Source organism: Topomyia yanbarensis, unplaced genomic scaffold (genome assembly GCF_030247195.1).
Source record: "Topomyia yanbarensis strain Yona2022 unplaced genomic scaffold, ASM3024719v1 HiC_scaffold_130, whole genome shotgun sequence".
Classification (NCBI taxonomy): domain Eukaryota; kingdom Metazoa; phylum Arthropoda; class Insecta; order Diptera; family Culicidae; genus Topomyia; species Topomyia yanbarensis.
Genome location: NW_026683306.1, coordinates 38287 through 58544, shown reverse-complemented (window position 1 = coordinate 58544; position 20258 = coordinate 38287). Strand labels below are relative to the sequence as shown.

General features: G+C 43.7%; 2 protein-coding genes across 2 annotated transcripts; both read left to right on the top strand.

Moving 5' to 3' along the window:
- Window positions 1-7967: 7967 nt before the first annotated feature.
- Window positions 7968-9814, top strand: LOC131694744 (uncharacterized). Its single transcript, XM_058983233.1, has 3 exons — window positions 7968-8060; window positions 8187-9189; window positions 9303-9814. The coding sequence occupies exons 1-3, from the start codon at window positions 7968-7970 to the stop codon at window positions 9812-9814; spliced, it is 1608 nt and encodes a 535-aa protein (XP_058839216.1).
- Window positions 9815-9882: 68 nt separating this feature from the next.
- LOC131694743 (uncharacterized) lies at window positions 9883-11043 on the top strand. The gene has a single exon (XM_058983232.1). It carries the CDS (start codon window positions 9883-9885, stop codon window positions 11041-11043), a length of 1161 nt encoding a protein of 386 aa, XP_058839215.1.
- The last annotated feature ends 9215 nt before the right edge of the window (window positions 11044-20258 follow it).

Genomic DNA, 20258 nt, shown 5'->3' with positions numbered 1-20258 from the left:
ATTAAAATAAACGAAATATTTCGTTTCATTCACGAAAATTAGTGTCGTTATCAACGATTACATTCGTGCGGTATACATTAAACGTGTAAAATTTACGAAAGCCTTCGTTCACCAAGCGGCCATTCTTTTTCATGAAATGAACGAAACCTACTAGTTACAATGCACGAAAGTACTTCGTTGCAGAAAACAACGAATGAATTCGTGCATTGCATGATCGATTTCATTATATTTACGAAGTTATATTATCAGTGTATCATCGTTTGCTTTTTTATATAGACGTTCGCTATGTAATATTTGAACAGAAGAAATTTTTTTTGTTTTTAAGCTCTCCTGAACCAAAATTAATGATATCATTACAATCAATAGTTTCATCAAAAATTACTCCATCAATCGCAACGAGATCGCATGGAATATAAACACGGTATAAAAAGTTTTGATGTGACTAATAAATTTGCCTCATCACAATCAGAAAAAATAATTCTTAATTTGCTTAAAGAGATTTTTTTTATTTCTTTTACTGATTTAATTTTTTTTATAAATTTCAGCAGAAATAAGGAGAACATTTATAGGTGTCTCCTTTTTCCTGAAATATACCGAAAATGGACCTTTAGCTGATAGAGGATATTTTTTATACCTGGTTCTAAATTTTGACCATTAGGTAAATCATCTTGAGAATCAATAAGCTCAAGAGGATCACTCGGGTCACCGTCCATGTGAAAAATATTTAATGGATCGGAATAATTTTAAACACAACACAAAATTTAAAAAAACGCTATCAATAGAAATAAAAAATAGCAAAATAATACTTATCCTTTTCTTTTCCTAGAATGCTTCTTCTTCAAACTTCGAATACTGCTTGTCTGGTCTTGAAACTGTCTGACTTCCTTTCTTCAAGGAGAAAAATTCGGGTATTCTCTCCTTTCGTTCTTCACTTCCTCTTATTCTTCTTCGGGAACCGCAATTCCTTCTTCCGAAGTACTATTAATTTTCTTCACTCTAAAATGAAGAAAAAATTAATAGGCAGCAAAGAAGTAAAAACACGTCACTTCTCTTCAAAGCTTGCTTCGATCAATCTATTTTCTTGAGTAGGTTTTCTCTGATGTAAATGATAAGGTTCAAGTTTTTGTTTATGATCTTTATTTAGGAAGATACTTCTCTCTACATATATCTTTACATAGTTCTCTGATAGCCAATTTTTCAAATATATACTACAGTTCGGATACTTGAGTGTTGTGAAAGTTTTCGGGTATTTTGTGATATTATGATATAATAACTTGCTCATAATGACGAACAAATTTCCCGAAGCTTACCACCTGACAAACGATGAGGTAGAGTACTAATTGATGATTCGAGGTAGAATAGCGGAAGTGGGAATTGGATGCCAAATATCAGTTTTTAGGGAAACTTTTTCGCAACGATTCCCGAAGGCATCGTGAGTACCCTTCACAAAATACCACCATATTTGGCGAGGACTATTTCAAAAGGAAGTTCGATCGGGATGAAATGGTTATTGCCTCAAGCATTAGTCGATGAGAGTGGCGAGAAGCAAGACACCGGATGCCACGTCAGTAAGAATGCAAAATGAGCTCACGAACTTTATTCGCTCAATACTGGACAGGCCTGATGGAAAGAGGGGTCCCAATGAGCAGAGTAGGGAGTCAAAAATACGCGAACGACCGTTACACAATGCAGACGTGATTGATGTGGACATGCCAGGGTGCAATTACTGTCAATGTTCGATTTGTTTCCTTTTTTATGAACTGGAAACATGTGCGCTGCTTTCCAGCAGGAAGGGAATGTACCAGTAGTGAGAGATAGCTCGAAGACTCGCCGAAGTGGTTCAAGAAGCCCGCTGATGCACTTTTTGACAAAAATCGAGGGAACACCATCTGGACCCGGGGAACAGGATGCTTTCAGTTTGGCATTTGCTGCAAGAATGGCAGCATCATCGACACAAATACGGTTGATGGTTCGTCCTAGAGAAGGAGTTAAATTAGCGGCGGCAGCGACTTGTTGTGGTGGCAAGCGCTCGTTGGAAAAAACGCTTGAAAATTTGTCGGAGAACAGTTGGCAAATTTCCTTAGTGTCGGTGCCTAAAACTCCATTAAACGACATACAAGATGGAAAACCGGATTCCTTTCGCTGCTCGTTAACATACTTCCAGAACGACTTGGGCTTGGATTTCAGTTGACGCTCGACGTTTCGCTGGTGTCTAAAAAAGGTGCGTCTGCTTTGTTGTTTGTATTCGTGGTTGAGTTGAAAGTAGTGATTTCGTAATGCAAGTGTCTTATGCTTCGAGAATTTTTTAAATGCAGCTCGTTTGGCAGATTTTAAACGTCTAAGGACGGTTGATTGCCAGGGAGGGTGTTCATTCGGTGTACTAATTGTTCGTTTTGGTACATGGCGGTCGATAAGGTAGTTAAGAATACTAGAAAACGTCATCGCTGCTTCGTTCGCGTCATCATTGTTAATATTTTCGTCCTAGTTTATATCCAACAGCGTGCTAACGATGCTGTCGTAGTCAGCGTTTTTAAAATCGTAGACGATAGAGCTTGAGACGTCTTCAAAATTCACTCCTAGGTTACCAGCGAATACAAGATGTAGTGGGGGATGATGACGCACCTGCTTGACTAAAGGAGTCGGTGCAGTGCAGCAGTACGGAGCGCAGTCCCGGGCACTTATAAAGCAGAGGTCCAATGTACGTCCATTCTCGTTGGTGACATTATTAATTTGCCGAAGAGTTGCGCTGCTGTAGTTGTCCAAAATACAACTGGCATTGTTAATAAGCGCAGATTTTTCGATATCCAATCGTAGAAAACCATTACTTGCTTGGCACCACGTCAAGCCAGGTAAGTTGAAGTCGCCCAGTATAACGATATCATCAGACGGGGCGGCGATCGAGGCGATAAAAGAAACGGAGGAAAGATGTACATCGATCAGGCTGGAATCACGAATTCTGTCAGGTGGAAAATACACAACACACAGGAACAGATTGCGATCGGCAAGTTTCACTGATATCCACACTTGCTCGGAGCTCGCCCACCGGTCATCGTTGATCACTCGGGCTTTTATACCACAGCGAACGGCGATAAGCACACCACCGCCTGATGTCTTGTGGCTGTCGAGGGCATTGCGGTCACAGCGGTAGACGTCGAATGTTGAACCAAAGACCTGGCGAGACAGAGTACGGTTGTCGAGCCACGTCTCGGTCAAGGCGATAACGTCGTAACAGCAACCCGTGGTCGCGAGCAAATAGCTGTCCGTTGATGAATTTAGGCCACCAACATTCTGGTAGTAAACCTCGATGTTGTTGGAGGACGGGTCAGTTACAGCAGAGAGCGAAGCCATTTTGCCGTGTAGGAAGATCCTTTCGTCAATCTCACGAACAGTATCGGAACGGTTCACGGTCGCCTGGTCGACTGTGGTGAGGGATTCGAGGCATCCCGAATCAATTGCGTCGCGCCCCAAAATTCGACTATCGTCGTCGTCGAGAGAAATGGTTGGCATCTGATAACAAGATGTCGGAGCAAAAGGCAAAAAACTGGAAGCGAAGAATACATCAGCGCTTGAAGTGCTCGGAACAGATGTATACTTGCCATTTGCGGCAGGTTGGAAGACCCTTTCACCCATCCCACACACAGGACAGGGACGACTGATGATCGCTGGCTGCAAGTGCTCGACTGTGGCGGGGGGATCGAGGGCTTCCATAGTGCCAACTGCGGTGCGTCCCAGTATGCGTTGGAACCCGATGGCGGAATGCGGAGAGCAGGAACGGGGTGGTAGCAGCTTGCGGCGAGATTCGTACGATGAGCTAGAAGCGTAAATCGGTTCAACCGTTGTATCGTTACAATTTTTATTATACTTGCCGAGAAAGGCGGCTTGGAAGACCCTTTCCCCACCCACACATACAGGACCGGGACGACTGATGAACGCTGGCGGCAAGGGCTCGACTGTAGCGGGGGGATCGAGGGCTTCCATAGTACCAACTGCGTTGCATCCCAGTATGCGATCGGCATCGATACTCCTTCACAAGGGCGGTGTGGCTTGGTACAGTGGCATGGCCAATCGTTGCGGAGTCCTCTGCAGGACCATTGATGGGCCGGGTTGCATTAGAGAGATACATGCTTCTTCTGGAGGCGGTGGAAAATCAGTCGGCGGACTCCAAATGTTCTGGGTACGGCTGTCTTCAAATTCCCTGAACAGTATGCCTTGCGGTCATGTGTCAGGATTAAGAGCTGCATCACGGTACTTTGAGTGAACTCCAACTTTGAAGGATATGAAGTTCAAAGTACTGACGTCTATGCCTTTTTTAACAAGCGGAATAACCTTTATCTCCTCGTTCCAATTTAATCCTTCTTTAGACATTTTTTCGACAGTCTCTTTGCTAACGCTAAGATGAAAGCGCGAAAGATACATCCAGAGCAACGGCGCGGGAGGTGGAACCGTAAAAATGTTGCTATTATCGACTAGCTTTCGACCACCAACAAGAATATTGCTCGGATCAGGGCCATCCTCGCGACGACGTTTCTGAGGTGGTCGAGAGGTACCGGAGTTTGGCCTGACTGGAGTAGCTGTTGAAACCTTTCTAGCCAGGCGCGAAATTTGCTGTTTTTTTTGGATAACTCGGCCTTTAGCTCAGCACAGACGTCATCCGTTTTCCCAGCTATAGCAGCGATAACACATCCAAGTGAAGAAACGGTGTCGCGAAAGCGAGCAAACTTCATCAGCTTGACACATTCATTGCACATCCAAAATAAGTTTGGGTTTTCCGCAAGTTTTTTTCAAAAACGGCTTGTTAAGTTGTTTCCCACATTGCATATGTACCACATTTTTGCAAAAACCCATGCATTCAATAAAGTCGTCATCCGATTTGACGGTTTTCGCGCAGTGATCACATACACTTGCCATAATGCGTGCCGATCAGAGAATGCGAACAATGAAATATAGATGGCGCTGCGGTCGGTGGAAAGTTTGGTGGTTAAGTCACAGAAGTTCACTCAATTACGTTCTTCGCTGATTTTTTCGCAACACAAAAGCAAACAGGAGACACTTTCACACTGCACAATAACAATGTTAAAAACAAAATACTGAGTCGATTAACACGACAAACAACGATAAAAACTTCACAAATCTCGTCAAAAAGTAAAAATAGTTGGAGCGATTTATGTAAACAACTAATCGGTAGGAATACACTGAACCGTGACATCGATGAGTGGCTAAGCTTCAGGGACCTCTTCACGTCATTAATTCACTGGAAAACGGAAGTTCTAGAAGTGGAAAAATTCCACTATCTGAAGGGATGCCTTGAAGGCGAGGCAAAGGCTCTGATCGATCCAATTAAGATCACGAGGGGAAATTATGTGATTGCTTGGGAAATGCTACTCAAGCGATACAATAATAGCAAATTGCTGAAGAAACGTCAGGTCGAATCACTGTTTAAACTTCCTACAGTTTCAAAGAAATCGGCTGTCGAGTTAAACAACCTTTGGGATGGATTTGAAAGGATCATACACACTCTGGATCAAATAGTACAACCTGTGGATTAAAAGGACCTACTACTAATAAATATGCTGTGCTCACGGTTCACCGCTAACTCACACACACGGCGAGGCTGGGAAGAACACTCGTCGACCAAGGAACAGGACACATTGAAAGACCACAGAATCCCTGCAACGTCGTATCAGAATACTGGAATCTCTTCCGACGAAATCTACGGAGCATAAACGAGAGTCATCACCCATTAAAAGGAAGCCACCACAATTTCGAGTTAGCCATAATGCAGTGCAATCATCATCGGTTGGAAAGTGTTGTGCCTGACCAGAAAACCATTGGTTGTACACCTGCCAAGTTTTCCAGCGAATGACGGTGGCGAACAGAGAATCATTGCTTCGTTCTCAGTCTCTTTGTCGAAACTGCTTCAAACGGGGTCATCAAGCCAAAGACTGTTCGTCAAAATACTCCTGTCGGAAATGTAAAGGCCGATATCACACGATGGTATGCTTTAAGGCGGATGGGGAAGGCAGTTCCCGGGACCAAGCAAATGAAATTGGTGCATCTACAAGCAACAAACCATCAAAATCCGCTCCAAGTACAAATACGAGGGTAGCAAATGTGGCTGCTACCGAAACTGTTGCATCAAACTTCGCTCAGAAGCAGGGATGGGAATTATCATTCATTCGCATGATTCTTGGCGAATCCGTTCATTGCTTTGACAGCAGCCTGTCGTTCATTCACGATCCGACTAAAATTCTCCAAAAGAACACAACTGAACGTAGGTAGAGATGAACTTCCGAAGATGTGAGACAGGTAAAAGAATGACACGTACTATGTTGAATGAAGAAGATCGTGTTCTTCATTCGCGGATTGAATCGGAAGATTGTACTGTAAACATTCACAAGTGAATCAACTTTTAGTTCACAAATGAATATGAGATTGTATTCTCTGGTTGGGTTAGGTCAACTTTATAGTGCAAATGTACACTATAATCAATGTTGAGAAGTAGATTGCACTAGAATCCACTTGAAATTGATATTGTGATATGCACGGAATCGTTTTAAGAAGTTATTTCCGGGCAAATGCATGCTTGTACATGTCATACATGAAAATTATTCAATTAATATTTTCGTATTTTTCAAACAATCTATGTTACGGCACCGCGGTTCGGTTTTCTTGTAAGGCGCTGCAGGTAAATTCAGTACTGCGTAGACAGCAGGGTGCATTTTAAAATGTTCCTTTTGAAATTTTCGAGCATCAGCGGTGCTTGCTTATATTCGTAATTCTCATCTGCTTTGAAGTGGAATTTTCTATCCACTTCCTGGATAAATTGCAACAGTATCTTTTTTTGAGTACAGCGTCGTCGAAATGAATCTTTGTGAATGAAAGAATGCATTCATTTGCGATCCTTTCTGCTTTCATTCAAAACACTACGTATGCGATGGAGAATGAATCATAGCCGGGCGCTGTCACTTTTTTCAGTTTTGTGTTTTGTTTCTCGCTTTCGCATGAACGTGTAACTCTGCACAAGAAGGGTTGCCGTGATCGGGTTTCACAGTAAGAGCATGTTGGTGGATGATTTCAAATTGATCGTTTCGTGAAATGATTTTTCCCATGCCTGCTCAGAAGAGAACATCCAATGTACTTCTTGCTACGGCTGTAGTCATTATCGAAGACGACGGGGGAGCTCGCTACCCAGCGCGAGCTTTACTTGATTCCGGTTCAGAATGCAATTTTATCTCGGAAAGGATATGTCAACGTTTGAATGTGTCAAGAGAGAAGGTGGACATTTCTGTCCTAGGCGTTGGCCATGCGTCAACTCAGGTTAACCAACGATTTCAAGCGACAGTCAAACCTCAAATCTCGTCATTTTCGCACAAAATGAGTTTTCTTGTTTTGCCAAGGGTTACGGTCAATCTACCTACAGTAACAGTGCAAATATGGGGATTGGAGATCCCAGATGGAATCGATCTAGCGGATCCCACTTTCTTCCAATCAAAAGGTGTGGATTTAGTGCTGGGCATTCAGGCATTCTTTAGCTTCTTTAAGAAGGCAATGAATTATCGCTGGGCAATGGTTTACCACTACTTACCGAGTCGGTTTTCGGTTGGGTGGTTGCCGGAGAAGTTGATTCTACTAGAAAGACCACATGCATAGTATGTAACATGGCGGTATCTGACACTTTGGAGAAGTTAATAGAGCGGTTTTGGTCCTGCGAGGAAGTGGGAAGTGGCAAAATTTACTCTCCAGAGGAGGCGCGCTGTGAGGAGCAGTTTGGGCGCACTATTCACCGAGAATCAAACGGTCGGTACACAGTAACACTTCCCAAGAACGAGGCGGTCTTGGAACGGTTAGGGTCATCAAAGGATATCGCCATGAAACGCTTTCAAGGACTGGAAAGAAGGCTTTCCAGGGACGATGAACTTCGCAGACAATATGAGCATTTTATGACAGAATAGCTTCAGCTCGGACACATGCGAAGAGTGGACGATTCCCAGGAAGACGAGGTCAAACGATGTTACTTACCGCATCATCATGTAGTGAAAGAGTCCAGTACCACGACTAAGGTTAGAGTGGTCTTCCATGCTTCATGCAAAACCTAAACTGAAATTTCGCTAAATGATTCGTTACTCATCGGACCAATCGTGCAGCAGGATCTTCGCGCAATCATATTACGTTGTCGAACTCGCCAGGTAATGGTTGTCGCTGATGTCGAAAAAATGTTTCGGCAGATTAATATGCATCAGATAGATGTACCCTTACAGAGTATCTTGTGGAGGTTTCAGGCACATGAAGAAATGGTTAATACGTTCGAGCTTACGACGGTCACCTACGGCACAAAACCAGCACCGTTTCTAGCCACACGGACACTCAAACAGCTGGCATTTGACGAACAAGGTCGATTTCCTCTTGCAGCACAAGCAGCAGATGAAGACATCTACATGGACGATGTAATATCTGGGGCTGGTGACATCGAAACCGCTTTGCAGCTCAGGATGCAATTTGATTCAATGATGTTGAGCGGTGGATTCAGACTACGAAAATGGGTTTCCAACTGCGAAAGGGTCTTGGAAGGAATACCGAAGGAAATTCGGGCACTACCAGAGGCGGACGAAATTACTTGGGATAAAGATGATACAGTTAAAACCCTTGGGTTATCATGGCTGCACAAAACGGATTGCCTGAAATTTCAATTTACTATACCTACACTTACACCAAATCAATTTCTAACCAAGCGCATGATTCTGTCTATCATCGCATCACTCTTCGACCCCTTGGGGATCTTGGAGGCGACCATCGTAATGGCCAAGATTTATATGCAACAACTGTGGAACTATCGTAACAAAGATGGGCAACGTTTGGAATGGGACGAATCTATACCTACAACGGTAGGTGAGAAGTGGCGAAGATATCAGCTACAACTGCCTTCGCTAAATTTGCTTCGGATTCCACGATGTGCGGTCGCACCGAAAAGCGTAAATATCGAGATCCATTGTTTCTCAGACGCCTCTGAGAAGGCGTATGGAGCTTGCTTATTCCTTCGCAGTAGGGATACCAACGGAAGAATTACAGTCCAGCTTCTAACTTCGAAATCGAAGGTAGCACCATTAATGGTTCAAACGTTACCGAGACTGGAGTTGTGTGGCGCTCTACTAGCGGCGCAGCTTGTGGAGAAAGTTTCGGATGTAGTGAAGGGTATCAGCAAGGTTTATTTCTAGACCGACTCAACGTGTGTTCTTCAGTGACTGAAAGCAGAATCACCAAATGTTTGGAGTAGTTTTGTGGCGAATCGTGTATCAAAAATTCAGGCTATTTCGGAAAATCATTCTTGGCATCACGTCTAATATCGCGTGGTATTCTACCGAATGCACTAGAAGGGAACAGTTTGTGGTGGGAGGGCCCAGACTGGTTACTGGAGGAAGCTGATAAATGGCTTAGTCAGCCGAATATTAATTGTACTGATGCACCAGAAATGCGACGAAGTACAGTAACCGTTATCGCCACTAAATTGCCAACGTTCACAACAAGCTTCATTGTAAAATTCCCATCCTACAGTCAGCTCATCCGGGCCACTGCTTATTGGTTACGGTTAATTGCTATCTTACAGCACAAGGAAAGCGGTAAGAGAAAGGGATTTCTCAGTACAAACGAGCTGCGAGAAGCGGAAACTGTAATACTACGGAAGGTACAGCAGGAATCATTTGGAGATGACCTAAATGCTCTGAAAGGTGGAAAATCTGTTTCTCGTGGTTCCCCGCTTCGATGGTTCATCCCAGCTATAGGGGAAGATGGTATTCTGCAGGTGCAGGTGGCAGGTTAAGTCACTCTCAGGAATCGTTCGATACAAAACACCCGATTATTATGCCAGCCAGACATTTATTGACGGCGATGCTATTTAAACACTACCATGAGAAACTATTACACGCGGGAACTCAATTGCTATTGAGTACAGTACGATTACGGTATTGGCCTTTGGGTGGCAGAAATGTGGGCAGAAGGATAGTTCACCAATGTCTTCGATGCTTCAGAGCCAAACCGTCGGCCATCAAGCAGCAAATGGGTGGACTGACGGCTGCTCGGGTTACAGTTTGCAAGACGTTTTCAAAAACCGGAGTGGATTATTTCGGACCGGTGTACATTCGGGATGGCAGACGTCGACCCACGATCAAGGCATACGTAGCGGTTTTTGTATGTATGAGCACGAAGGCAGTACATTTGGAACTGGTTACTGACCTGTCTACAGAACGCTTTCTTCAGGCGCTGCGACGCTTTATTTCTAGACGGGACTTATTTACAGATGTGTATTCCGACAATGGAACAAATTTTGTTGGTGCCAGAAATCAATTAAAAGAACTCTTTACGCTGCTGAAAAATAAGAAGTATCATGAAATGGTTTCAAAGGAATGCGCCAAGGATGGCATTCAGTGGCATTTCAACCCACTACGTGCCCCACACTTCGGAGGCTTGTGGGAAGCCGCTGTACGTTCAGCTAAATTTCACCTACTTCGAGTGCTCGGGGAAAACTCTACGTTGTACGAAGACTTCAACACACTGTTGATCCAGGTAGAAGTTTGTCTAAATTCTCGGCCTTTGACGCCTATGTCGGATGATCCAACAGACCTAGAACCGTTGACACCGGGTCACTTTCTAACCGGAGGATCCTTTCAAGCTAGTCCTGAGCCTGACTACACCGATGTACAACTAAATCGGTTGAATCGATGGCAGCTAGTACAACGTCAGCTTCAGGATTTCTGGAGGCGTTGGCGGCGAGAATATTTATCACAACTACAAGGCAGAACTAAAAATTGGGAACCACCAGTGAAGGTAGAGACCGGCCAATTGGTGACTATTGTAGACGGAAACCAACCTGCAATGCGCTGGAAGATGGGTCGAATTCACGAGCTGCACCCAGGAGATGATAACGTGGTACGAGTGGCCACCGTAAAAACAGTATCTGGATTCCTTCGTCGACCAGTAGCGAAGCTGTGCATCCTTCCAACACAAGAAACACCATGTTCATCAGCTACAGCAAACAACTCACTCAACTAGATCGTACGGTAGTATCCATCCAATGCATCGAAAGGGAGTATGTTTATTTATTTCAGAAGTTCCTGTCAACTTCAGGGTAGGTGAGGATGTCTGAGGATGTGACATTACTACCCTATGGTTACCAATTGCTACCAACACAAGCATGCAGCCATTATCAGCGATCGATCATCTGTGCACCCAGTTGCGATCACCACTATCTAAACCAGCGTGGCGCGAAAAGGATGGCTAATCATCTACCTATCGTTGGATCGACCAAAGAAGGAGAGATCAAACTGCTACCGATCACGGCCGAATATGGGTGTCCCAAGGGAAACCTGCGTGCACTTTTTTATCTAATTGTAACCGAATTATTGTATAGTCGTAATATATGTTAATTCTAGTAAATTGAGTATTAAATGTTCGTATTAAGGAATAAATCGCTTGTGTAATATGTGTAACATGAAGCCTTTTATTCACGAGGGGCCTTAATTGCCCATTCCGACCGAACGGAGAGAGGCACTGGCGGTCACGAATTACCCTGGAAAACCGATCATCGAGACACAAGGGGGTCATCAAAAGGTCAGTCGTCGTCTTTCCCAACAGAGGTAAAATTACAACTATCTTAAAACTAGGAATACGGAATACAAAGTTGATTTTTTATCGGAGACTTATGCTTGGTCAAGATATTCAGAGGGGGGCTTATTTCCAAAATCGGTGTAGAAGCAGTTGTATCAAGGACAGGGGAGAGATGGCGTAGATAGTGACCGGGAGAGAAGAGCAAAACTTGCAACGTTCGGACAAACGGGAGATCAGCGAAACAAATTAGCGCCTCAGTCGAGTAGGTCGGATTGACGGATGGTATTCTTCGGACCCGCGAGGAATCCTTCAAAAGTCATCGGACCTCGAGTCGCTCTCGCTTCAGTTTCCGTAGTAGTAAAGGCGACGGCGGTTACATAGTGGCAGTCTGGAGCTGATCGGTTCCACAAGGCAGAACGAAACTTCTAAAAACGAGAAATAAAAAGACAGGGGCTAAATTGGGATATTTATCGTTTTTATGAAAGTATAAATAAGGGACATATAGGGGAAATCACGATTTGCCAGCATATCTCGGACTGGGACATTGGGTGGTCTACCTCGGGCCCGAAGGGAATCCTTTAACTGAGACCTGTCGTCACAATACGGCGCATACCCAGACAACGTGCACGATGTCGTGATAGCCCTCGTCACAAGCGCACAGACTACTCTCTGCAAGCCCAATACGCCGCAAATGCGCATCTAAGGTGGTTGGACATAAGTCGGGACATTACACGAATAAAATCCCGACCCACATCCATCCCCCTGAACCAAGGCTTCGCTGATACCTTTGGGATAATCGAATGTAGCCATCGTCCAAGTTCACCATTGCTCCACGAGGTTTGCCAACTGTTGAGTGTCTTCTGACGACAAATACTAAAAAATTCGTTGAATCAGATTGGTCTTTCGTATATGTCACCATTTAATGCGCCCACCTTTGCTAATGAGTCGGCCTTTTTATTGCCCGGGATAGAGCAATGAGAGGGGACCCAAACAAAGGTAATCTGATAAGATTTTTCAGATAACGTACACAAGGACTCTCGTATCTTCCCTAGGAAATATGAGAATTGCTTTTTGGGCTTCATCGAACGAAGAGCCTCGATAGAGCTGAGGCTGTCCGAAATGATGAAGTAGTGATCTGTGGGCAGAGTGTCGATGATCCCAAGGGTGTACTGAATTGCAGCTAACTCTGCGACGTAAACTGAAGCATTGAGATTGAATGAAGCGGTGACATTATTGAAGATACCGAAACCAGTGGACCCATCGAGATTTGATCCGTCAGTGTAGAACATTTTGTCACAGTCGACTTCTCGTAATTTATTATAAAATATATTGGGGATCACTTGCGGGCGTATATGGTCCGGGATTCCATGAATCTCTTCCTTCATGGATGTGTCCAAGAATTTAGTAGAATCAGAAGTATCTAGGAAACGAACACGGTTGGGAGTATACGACGAAGGATTAATGCTCTGTGCCATGTAGTCGAAGTACAAGGTCATAAATCGGGTTTGAGAATTAAACTCGACGAGTCTCTCGAAGTTTTCAATCACCAACGGGTTCAGAATATCGCATCGGATGAGCAATCGATATGAGAGTTCCCAAAATCGATTTTTTAGCGGAAGAACGCCCGCCAGCACTTCGAGACTCATCATATGGGTCGAGTGCATGCAACCCAAGGCAATGCGCAAGCAACGATACTGGGTTCTCTCCAATTTGATGAAGTGTATGTTCGCAGCGGAGTGGAAACAGAAACACCCGTACTCCATCACCGACAATATCGTTGTTTGGTATAACCTGATCAGGTCTCCTGGGTGGACACCCCACCATGTTCCAGTTATTGTCAGGAGAAAATTGATCCTTTGTTGGCATTTCTGTTTCAGATACCTATGTCACATTAGGTACCTTTAGAGTCGAACCAGACCCCGAGATATTTAAATGTGAAGACCTGATTGATCGTTACACCCATTAATAGAAGCTGGAGTTGCGCCGGCTCACGCTTCCTAGAAAAAATAACCAACTCAGTTTTCTCCGTGGAGAACTCGATACCCAGCTGAAGAGCCCAAGCAGACGAATTGTCCAAGGTATCTTGTAATGGTCCTTGCAAGTCGGCAGCTTTAGGCCCTGTAACAGAGACCACCCCGTCGTCTGCAAGTTGCCTTAGCGTGCATGAATTGGCAAGACAATCGTCAATGTCATTCACGTAAAAATTGTAGAGCGGGGGACTAAGACATGAGCCCTGGGGAAGACCCATGTAGCTAAATCGCGATGTTGTTAAATCGCCATGCGAAAAGTGCATGTGCTTTTCAGACAACAGGTTTAGCAAAAAGTTATTTAAAATTGAAGAAAGACCAAGCTGGTGCAGCTTCTCTGACAGAATGTTGATAGAAACTGAGTCAAAAGCCCCCTTAATATCCAAGAAGACTGATGTCATCTGCTCTTTGTTAGCATAGGCCATTTGGATTTCTGTAGAAAGCAGCGCAAGGCAATCGTTCGTCCCTTTGCCTTTGCGGAAGCCAAATTGTGTATCTGACAGTAAGCCATTTGCTTCAACCCAATTGTCGAGGCGAAACTAGATCATTTTCTCGAACAACTTCCGAATGCAGGACAGCATTGCAATCGGCCGATACGAGTTGTGGTCGGAGGCTGGTTTTCCTGTTTTTTGGATGGCGATGACCTTCACTTGCCTCCAGTCATGAGGGACAATGTTACCCTCAAGAAACTTGTTAAATAAATTCAACAAGCGCCTTTTTGCAGTGTCAGGCAGATTCTTCAGCAAGTTGAATTTGATTTTGTCTAACCCTGGGGCGTTATTGTTGCATGACAAGAGAGCAAGTGAGAACTCCACTATCGAAAATGGTGTTTGTATCGTAAGGAGACGCGGCGCGGCACATTTTCTGTACCGGGACAGAGTCCGGACAGATCTTCTTGGCGAAAGCGAATATCCAACGGTTTGAATTCAACGTTCTCGTTGGTTCTGTTTCGGTTTCGCATACGTCGAGCCGTACCCCAAAGAGTGCTCATCGCTGTTTCTCTCGTTAACCCGTCGACGAACTGGCGCCAATAACTGCGTTTTTTGGCTTTCATTAGACTCTTCATTCGCCTTTCTAACGACGCGTACTGTTGATAGCTAGCGGGTAACCCGTCTTCCCGGAAGGTCTTATATGCAGTGGACTTCTCCGCGTACAGCTCTGAGCACTCTTTATCCCACCACAGGGTGGGAGACCGTCCATGGGTATTCGCGCTGGGTACTGGTTTAGTCTGAGCTTGATTCGCACTGTCGAGAATCAAGCCAGCCAAAAACCTGTACTCTTCCTCCGGAGAAAGTTATTGAGTGGATTCGATTTTAACGGATATCGCGGTCGCGTAACTATTCCAATGAATGTTCCGTGTGAGGTCATACGAGACATTGATTGTTTCCGATGGTCTTGAACCGTTAGCAATTGAAATCACGATAGGCAAATGATCGCTACCGTGGGGATCAGGGATCACCTTCCACCTGCAATCTAACTGTAGCGATGTCGAGCAAAGCGAAAAGTCCAACGCGCTAGCGCTTGCTGGTGGTGTAGGGATCCGCGTCATTTCTCCCGTGTTTAAGATGGTCATGTTGAAATTGCCGCAAAGATCTTGGATTAATGTTGATCTATTATCGTCATGAAGACAGCCCCATACCGTACCGTGCGAGTTAAAGTCTCCCAGAACTAGTCGCGGTGCCGGTAAGGATTCCGTGATATTACAAAGCGTTGAAAGAATAGCACTTTTTAATCCCCAAAAGTACTCCTCCATAGGGGTTTTCTCGATCCAGACGAATTATATTAAAGTCGTGGAAGTTGAGATTTATATCGGAAGTTAACCAAGTTTCACATAATGCGAAAGCATCACATTTTAAACTATTTAGTAAAAATTTAAAGGAATCGATTTTCGGGAGGATACTTCTGCTGTTCCACTGTAGAACAGTGACCGAATCGGTGACTTCTTTCGATGACTTATCCATCGAAGGATACGATCGCTGCAAGGAGGGGCCATTTAGTAGTCAACTGCTTCAAAAATGTTTGCACTATAGGGAGAAAAAGTATCAGAAGGCTTTGAAGAGGATCAGTAACATCAAAAGCTATGAAAATTAAGTCCACTATGTCAGAAAATTTCATTAGTCCGCTACTGGACTGAGTATCTGTTTGAAAAAAAAAATTAAAGGGTTGTATACAGGACACGACCACGGTGACATTAAAAATGTAGCGTTTTTCAAGAGCGTGCAAATGAATTTTTTCTATCACACATATCGACGTGAGTTTTGCTCACTCGCCTCTTTTCATATGTTACAATTTGCTATATACCCTCCCCATTAAAACATAATTTATTGAAGGTCATTTAACGGTAATCTATTATTACAATTAATCTCACTAGGTGATTGGCATTATTTGGCTGATCCATCTAGTAAAAATAGGCTGGTCTCTCCAGAAAATATATTCAAAAGAAAAGTTCCATATTGAGAACTGTGATGAGGAAGCCCACGCCCGCCAACGGAAATATACAGATTCCATGAAATATGAAATTTCATTTTCCATTTAAATTTTGAATAATGTACTAAGTAAACAATCTTAAGGCTAAGTATTTCTTGATCGATTAGTGGTTGAACAAATGAAATTATTTGATAAATTACATACAATTATACAACGTTTGCACTACCAGTTAAAACGGGTTTTTATACGATCTTGGTGACATTTTTCTTGTTGATAATTATTATATCGTGTTATAACTCTGTAGTGTAAACATTGTATTATTAAACCAATTCTGTAGCGTTTTATGTCATATAGGTGTTTTATGTGGTAATATGACTGACATAATTATATCTTCAGTACAGCGGTTTGTTTCATAATTTAAAACAGATTTATTTTAAAATTTAAATTGGTATACCCAACCGTTCTATATGTTGGATACTTCAAAACGCGATTAGAACTGTGTTTTAAATACCTGGCTTGACGTGGTGCCAAGCAAGTAATGGTTTTCTACGATTGGATATCGAAAAATCTGCGCTTATTAACAATGCCAGTTGTATTTTGGACAAATACAGCAGCGCAACTCTTCGGCAAATTAATAATGTCACCAACGAGAATGGACGTAAATTGGACCTCTGCTTTGTAAGTGCCCGGGACTGCGCTCCGTACTGCTGCACTGCACCGACTCCTTTAGTCAAGCAGGTGCGTCATCATCCCCCACTACATCTTGTATTCGCTGGTAACTTAGGAGTGAATTTTGAAGACGTCTCAAGCTCTATCGTCTACGATTTTAAAAACGCTGACTACGACAGCATCGTTAGCACGCTGTTGGATATAAACTGGGACGAAAATATTAACAATGACGACGCGAACGAAGCAGCGATGACGTTTTCTAGTATTCTTAACTACCTTATCGACCGCCATGTACCAAAACGAACAATTAGTACCGATGAGCACCCTCCCTGGCAATCAACCGTCCTAAGACGTTTAAAATCTGCCAAACGAGCTGCATTTAAAAAATTCTCGAAGCATAAGACACTTGCATTACGAAATCACTACTTTCAACTCAACCACGAATACAAACAACAAAGCAGACGCGCCTTTTTTAGACACCAGCGAAACGTCGAGCGTCAACTGAAATCCAAGCCCAAGGCGTTCTGGAAGTATGTTAACGAGCAGCGAAAGGAATCCGGTTTGCCATCTTGTATGTCGTTTAATGGAGTTTTAGGCACCGACACTAAGGAAATTTGCCAACTGTTCTCCGACAAATTTTCAAGCGTTTTTTCCAACGAGCGCTTGCCACCACAACAAGTCGCTGCCGCCGCTAATTTAACTCCTTCTCTAGGACGAACCATCAACCGAATTTGTGTCGATAATGCTGCCATTCTTGCAGCAAATGCCAAACTGAAAGCATCTTGTTCCCCAGGTCCAGATGGTGTTCCGATTTTTGTCAAAAAGTGCATCAGCGGGCTTCTTGAACCACTTCGGCGAGTCTTCGAGCTATCACTCACTACTGGTACATTCCCTTCCTGCTGGAAAGCAGCGCACATGTTTCCAGTTCATAAAAAAGGAAACAAATCGAACATTGACAATTATCGGGGAATCTCGTGTTTAAGTGCTGTATCAAAACTGTTCGAGCTGGTTGTGTTAGATCCTATTTTCTTTCACTGCAAACACTACATTGCAGATGACCAACACGGTTTCATGCCTAAACGATCGACAACGACAAACCTGCTCTCGTTCACAACATATGTAATGGATGGATTCGCTGACGGATTGCAAACCGATGCTATTTATATGGATCTATCTGCGGCCTTCGACAAAATCAACCATGATATCGCAATAGCGAAGCTGGACAAACTCGGCATTCATTGACAACTTCTGCGCTGGTTTGGTTCCTACCTCGATGGAAGGCAACTTCAAATCAGCATTAAGGACTGTCTATCTGCACCATTCTTCGCTACATCCGGCATACCACAAGGAAGCCATCTCGGTCCAGTAATATTCCTCCTCTACTTTAATGATGTCAATTTCACATTACAAGGACCCCGCCTTTCTTTCGCCGACGACATGAAAATTTTTCAACAAATACGGGATAAAACCGATGCCGAGCTTCTTCAGAGGGATCTGGACAGCTTTAGCACGTGGTGTGATCAAAACAGAATGGTTTTAAACCCGAGCAAATGCTCAATCGTTACGTTCACGCGGAAACGCCAACCGACTCAGTTTAACTACCATTTCTTCGGCTCGAGCATTCCAAGACACTCTCACATCAAAGATCTCGGAGTCATCATGGATTCGGCATTAACATTCAAACCACATACGTCATACATCGTGGATAAGGCATCACGACAGCTTGGGTTCATCTTCCGAATAGCGAAAAACTTCAGGGACGTATATTGTCTTAAATCGCTTTACTGCGCGTTGGTCCGCTCAACGTTAGAATATTGTTCAGCTGTTTGGAATCCGTACTACCAGAATGGGATTGACAGAATCGAGGCTGTCCAACGCAGGTTCATACGCTTCGCCCTTCGTCATCTCCCATGGCGAAACAGATTTCAGCTGCCGAGCTATGAAAACCGTTGCCAGCTTATACACCTCGATACACTCAGCATTCGGAGGGACTGCTCTCGAGCCCTGTTCGTCTCGGACTTACTCTCTGCCAGAGTGGATTGCCCTACAATCCTCGGACGTCTGGATCTTCAAGCCCGCGTTCGAGCTCTACGTAATAACTCCCTTCTGCGAGTTCCGTTCAGGAGAACCAACTATGGTTGCCAGAGCGCTGTAACCGGACTCCAACGAATTTTTAACAGTGTGGCGACGGCCTTTGACTTCAACCGGACGCGGAATGCTATAAAAGCGAAAATGTTGTCATTTTTAAAATGTAATTAGTTTAAGCAACCACCATTGGGACCAAGGGGCTTGTTGGTGAAGGTAATAAACATAAACTGCGAAATAAACTGCGAAATAAACATAGGGCAGGGCAGATACTCTGACTGCATAAACTGGGAAAACAATTTTAAGTCCAGTAACGCTTAAGACATGGCTTGAATTTTAATCGAAAAAGAACACCCGCTTAAACTGCTGCTGGGACGGTAAGTTTTGTTTTAAAATTTTCCGTTTTGTGCAGTACGAAACAAAAGTGTTTGAAATTAGAAAACAACAAGTTCTGCTAGGAATGTGATTGTTTCCGATGCAATTACACTCAGGTTTTTTACGCGGGGGATACAGGCCGCGTAAATGAAAACCGCGTAAATTTCAAAATCCTCGCAAAAAAACCTGAGTGTACTCTCCTATAGCACACATAAGCCGCATCCTGCCGTATTGAATTAAATCCAAACCACCCCACCCACCCACTTTGCAAATCATTTTGTGACACCGTGCTGGTACCCGAAAAATCCGCACACGCCCATCGCTGCCGAAAATGCATAGCGTCTACCGCTTAGTGTAGCGTCCAGACGCTGCAGCTAAGATCTTACCCGTTCGCCATAAGAACAAAAACTGATTCAAACGTTTATGCGTCACCTCTATTTATAAACTAACCGTATATGGTTTAGTAACTTAGGTGCGAGTGTGTGCAAATGCCAACGTTGCCGAAAATCGATAGCGCTTATTGCATCGCCCGGAGACGATGTTGATCGTATGGGATATTAGCAACAACTGATTTAAACGGACATGCGTCGCTTCTATTTATGACTTTTCGTGTTTGACTGAGTCACGAAGGTGCCCTCTAATGACGGCTGTGTCTGAGAAATCTGCCTCACGAATGGTAATTTTCCCGTTTTTCGTCAACTTTTTAATTTTACCAAGTCTACTTTTATTGGGGAGATATTAAATTATTACCAATATTTAAGTTAGGTGTTTCTGAATCGGTTGGTGTATGAATGATTAAAATCCATCTAGTAATATCGGATTTATAAGCGTGCAAACCTTACATAGTTTCGTTACATGGGAGATAGTTTAGATTTTAGAATGACACCTAGCCCCAGATAGTGGAGTAAGACATTTTTAATGTCAAAAGGGGACACTTGGGGTTTTTGGTGTCCTTGGAAGTGGTGGATACACCTTGTTAGAATTATAATTTCCAAGTCTTGGAGCAAATTTCTTCGGCTTTAGTGCATCACTTCCGTTGGATTTATTGATTGTAGTTGGCGCACTCTGAGTGGACGA